Raw genomic sequence first — 5,700 nt, 5'->3', positions numbered from 1 at the left:
CAAAACAATACAAAAATCTTGTTAAATCAAAAAGAATAAATTATGAAAAAAAAAAAGCTAAGTCATCAAAAGAAAATCCAAAACTATTTTATGCATGCTTTAATTCAAACAGAAAAATAAAATTAGACATTAATATAATAACAGATAAAAATGGTTCTTTATAAACAAATTGTGATAATATTGCTAATATCCTCAATGAAAACTTTCATTCAGTATTTGTTATAGAAGATGCAACAAATTTTCTTAACATAACAGTAAAAACAAGCAAGATTTTAGAATTAGATATAGACTCAGTAATAACTCAAGACATCGTTAGAATTAAACTAAGTGAAATAAATGTCAATAAAGCATTATGAGCCGATGGTGTAAGTTCATATGTGTTAAAAAAGTCAAAATAGTTTTTGCAAACCTCGGAGTTACTATTCAAAAGATCCTTAAAAGAAGAACAAATTCAACTCATATGGAAAATGGCAAATGTAACACCACTATACTAGAATGGAGATAAAAATGATCCTGCAAACTATAGACTAATTTCATTAACGTCAATACCATGCAAAATTCTAGAATCAATCTTAGGTGACAAAGTAATGGATTACATGTTGACAAACAATTTATTAAATAGTAACCAACATGGTTTTCGAAAGAACAAAAGCTGTACTACTAATCTACTAGAAACACAATATATTTTATTTGATGCTATTGAGAATCACTGGTGTGTTGATATGTTATATACAGATTTTTCAAAAGCTTTTGATAAAGTACCTCGATTGATGTTAAAGTTAAAATCATATGGTATTTTTAGAGTAATTCTAAATTGGATAGAAGCCTATTTACATAATAGAAGGCAACGAGTAATTTTAGGGGATTGTGTATCAAAATGGCTAACAGTTGACAGTGGAGTTCCACAAGGTTCTGTCCTTGAGCCTCTTCTATTTCATATTTTTCTAAACGATCTGCCAGACATTAAAAAATAATATTAAATTATATGCAGATGATAGCAAAATTATAAATATTTTTAAATCAGATGAAGATATAAACAAATTACAACTAGATATTGATAATATTATGAAATGGTCGTCATTATGGTTAATGAATTTTAACTATAAAAAGTGTAAAATTATGCACATTGGCTTTAAAAATCCATGTATAATTTATTCAATGTTCGACGCTGAAACTCAACAGAATAATATCTTAGCAACATCAAAAGTAGAACGAGATTTAGAAGTAATGATGCAATCTAATTTAAAATGAACCAGTCATATTTATAAAGCAGCCGGAAAATCAAACTAAATGCTTGCTCTTATTAAGCGAACTTTTAAATATTTTGACTCGAATATGGCAAAAAAATTATATACAACTTTTGTAAAACCCCATCTTGAGTTTGCAATCCAAGTATGGTTTCCTTATCTGAAGCAAGACATCTTAAAGTTAGAAAAGGTACAGAGAAGGGCAACAAAACTCGTACCAGCTTTTAAAAAAATGCCATATGAAAAAAGAGTATTGTTTAAGAGGAGATCTTATCTTTCAATATAAAATACAGAACGGTTATGAAGAAACAAATTGGATAAACGACTCAATATCTAAAGTTCAATTTAAACCTTACAATATTTGTAGTCACAACCAAAAGTTAACAAAGGTATACTGTAAGAGTAATGCTAGATATAATTTCTTTTCGTGTAGAGTAGTAAATGCTTGGAATGGTTTACCACCACAGATTTTCGAATCAATAACAATTGACCAATTCAAAAATAAACTTGATAAATCAGATTTTTGCAAAAACTACTTATTAAGTACTAAATAATATTTATATACATTGAAAAGTAAACAATGCTATTTTTAAAACATTTATAGCTGTTATGGCACAAGATCTTCTGTTATTTTGCTCCACAATTGATTTCATCAATTGTCACAGTGAACATTATTATTATTATTATTATTATTATTATTATTATTATATATATACTTATATATATAAATACATATATATATGCATATATATATATCTATACATATATATATATATATATATATATATATATATATATATATATGTATATATATATATATATATTTATATATATTTATATATATATATATATATATATATATATATACATATATATATATATATATATATATATATATATACATATATATATATATATATATATATATATGTATTATATATATATATATATATATATATATATATATATATATATATATATATATATATATATATATAGTGTATATATATATATATATATATATATATATATATATATATATATATATATATATATATATATATATACACATACTATTAAAAGAATATATTCTAATAATGTATATACAAATGAATACAATAAAAATAACAGTATGATTACAGTATGAATACAAGTAAGAAGTGATGGTATATAGTGCAAATTTTGGAAAAGTGAGTTACGCAAAGCTGTTCCCTTAAATTTATCAAGTTTGAAGATAAATACAAACACATGATTAAGATTTAGACATAAAAATATAAATAATACATAAAGCACTGGGAACTTTAACCACAAATATTTTACTTTTGGTAACAATTACTCGATTTCATTTAGGCTTTGACGTTAGTTATTTTTAATACATTAATTGACATTAAAGTACATTACTAACCGTTGTGCTCAGTTGTTAAAACAAGAAATTAAATGTTCTTAGAGCCTAGAATCTTCATGTCCAAATGTCACTTGGCATTAAAATGTTTACTTTTCATTTTGCAATGTGAGATATAGAGCACGAGCTTATTATTTTGATCGATGACTTTAGGGACAGCATAAAAATAAATACTTTTTAATTTATTTAAAGCTGGTTTTTTAATAGAAGAATGATAAAATACATATAGTAAGAATTAAAAATTTTGTTGATGTTACTTCTGACACTCGCAGAAGATCTTGTCATCGAGAGCTGCCTAAACAGATTTTATTTAAAAAACAATCGTTTAATAATTCATATATTTAAATATTTACCCATAAATACATATATAATTATTTCCACACATGAAAACACACACACATATAAATATATATACTTGCACATACTTATACAGGCCTATAGCAACCGGGGTGGCAGCGGGGGCATTTGTCCCCCCCCCCCAATAATTTTCAAACAAATAATTTTGAATAAAAATAAAAATGGTCCATAAAACTACTTTTAGGCACTTTAATCCAGCACTGCAAAACAACCCCCCCCCATAACCTTACCAATATAGTTTTTGTTTCTATGGGCCTGCTTATATGCATTTAAGTTATGGTAAAAGATTTCATATAAATAAATAACTATAAAAAGTAAAAGTCTTAAGAGAATCAATAATAAAATAAAATAAACTTAAAAATATGTAATAATGTTTTTAATTAAGCAAATTACGTTTTTCAATTTTTTTTTAAATAAGAAAAAGTTCCATTCTTAAAAAAAATCAAAATGCTTTAACACTACTTTGTTCCATAAAAATGCTTCTCTAAATAAAATACAACTTTACTGAAACTAGTTTTGAAAACTGCTTGAGGAATAAAAGTTTCATTACACAAAGTGTATTCATTTTTAACTTATATAGAATATAAGTTAATTTAAAAATATTAATTATAGAATATAAATTGTCAAAATAAATTGGAGATATGCGAGTTTTATGTTTAAACATAAAACAAAAAATATTTAAAATATATTGTTAATATATTAAGAATATTAATTTTAGTTGAAAAAAAATATATATGTTAAATGACTGATATGAGCATGATAAAAACGATGTTTAAAATAAATAAGTCGTGCAACATGTCTCTGTTGGCGGTAAAGTGGTTCTAATTTAGTTTTGCTAACACTATCCCTTGATGCATTAGCATAGTTTTGATGGCAATGAATAATCGTGTGGTATGCGGAAGTGGTGTATTGTTAGAGCGCTCGCTTCTTAAGCGAAAGGTTCCGAGTTTGATTCCCACCACGTCCCTAGTCGTATTGCGCTCAACTTGTTTCTTCGCGCAGCGGCCTTGTTTGTCATGGTTCGTGTTTCGGAGTTACAGAGTTGAGAGAGACTTTTTTTTTTTTTTTTTTTATAACTCACCTCTCCAAGGCCAAGAAGGCCACTGCAGACGAGGAGGCTACTTGTGGTTATAACCCTCTCTTAACACTATAACTCCGAAATACGAACCTAGGCAAACAATGCTACTGCGCGGAGAAACAAGTTAAGCGCGGTGCTACCAGGGACGTGGTGAGAATCGAACTTGGAACCTTTCACTTATGAAGCAAACACTCTACCACTACACCATTACCGCATAGAGTTATAACCACAAGTAGCCTCCTCATCTGTAGTGGCCTTCTCGGCCTTGGGGCGGTGAATTATTAATAAAAGAACCTTGATTTAAAGAATGTTTATTTAGCATGCTTCTCATTTTGAATGGTATTCCTATACTTTTGGAAGTTTTAAAGGATAAGTTTTCAATGAGTCATTTCCATATCAGATTTTCATCAATAAAAACCCTAAAAATTTTGAGTCATTACTCTTTTAATTTGCATGCCATCGATAAAAAGATCAGACAATTCACTTGGCAAAAGATGTTTTTTGTCGCATGGATAAAAAAGAGACCATTTTGTGTTAAAATGTCATTTTGTATTATAAATGTACACAAGATGTTGACAACCTTAAATGAGTGGACCACTGCTGCTAATAACAAAAAGATAGTTGATATTGTATATATAAACTTTGAGAAATTCTTTGATTATGTGACTCACTCTTAGTTACTGTTCAAACTGCATTGTTGTGGTTTCTAGTATAAATTGGTTAACTGGATTACCAATTTTTAACTATTCGTTCTCAATGTGTCTGCGTTTGTGACTCGTATTCGAACTAAAATTGTATTAAATCTATAATTGGATGTTCTGTTGAGTGCTGTGCTTGAAAGCCGAATTGTTTTTAATTTAAGAATTTGTTTTGAATTAGGTATTCATATAATCTATTGTAGATTATTCGTTCAAGTATATTAGAAAAGGTTGGAAGTATTGGTCTGTAACTGTTTATTAGAAATGTTTAACCGGTTTTAAAAATAGATACAATTTTAGCTACTTATAATTTATCTGGTACAGTTTAAGTTATAATTGATGATTTAAATATTTCGAAAATAGGTTTGCGTATCTCCAAAAAGACATTGATGACGACATTAATGCAGATGTTATCTATACTTGGAGACTCGTTTGTTTTAAGAGAGTTTACTGCATTTTTGAGTTCATCAATTTTTAGTTCTTTAAGTATTAATTCGTTGTTGACACTAGTTAGATAAGTTTCAAAAGAGTTGTTTGGGCAATTGACTTTTTAAGCAAGATTTGGGCAAGATGTTGACAAAAAACTATTAAATTTTTATAAAATTGCATTATTAATGTCATACTCTTTATTAACTGTGACAATTTGAGCAGGTAAACTATTTATTTTGCAGGTTTTTATCCCAATTATTTCTTTCATGATATCCCAAGTTTTCTTAATATCACCATTTGTGTTTTTTATTTTAATTGAGTAATAGTTTTTCTTTAAATTTTTTCAAACAAGTTTTTATACTGTTTGTAAACATTTAGGTTTGCCTCATTGACATTCCATGGACATTTTAAGTGTTTTTCTTTTATTAATTTTACTTTAATTGGGAAGTGCATATTATAGTTTTTAGGAAATTTTTTTCACAGTTATTA

General features: G+C 26.9%; 1 protein-coding gene across 1 annotated transcript; it reads left to right on the top strand.

Moving 5' to 3' along the window:
- The first annotated feature begins 587 nt into the window (after positions 1 to 587).
- LOC136074020 (uncharacterized) lies at positions 588 to 5,033 on the top strand. Its single transcript, XM_065786317.1, has 4 exons — positions 588 to 909; positions 1,025 to 1,224; positions 1,541 to 1,636; positions 4,986 to 5,033. The coding sequence occupies exons 1-4, from the start codon at positions 588 to 590 to the stop codon at positions 5,031 to 5,033; spliced, it is 666 nt and encodes a 221-aa protein (XP_065642389.1).
- The last annotated feature ends 667 nt before the right edge of the window (positions 5,034 to 5,700 follow it).

The sequence above is a fragment of the Hydra vulgaris genome, chromosome 01, assembly GCF_038396675.1.
Source record: "Hydra vulgaris chromosome 01, alternate assembly HydraT2T_AEP".
In the NCBI taxonomy this organism is placed as follows: domain Eukaryota; kingdom Metazoa; phylum Cnidaria; class Hydrozoa; order Anthoathecata; family Hydridae; genus Hydra; species Hydra vulgaris.
The sequence above is the reverse complement of the archived record's forward strand: the minus strand, read 5'-3'. Positions and strand labels throughout refer to the sequence as shown.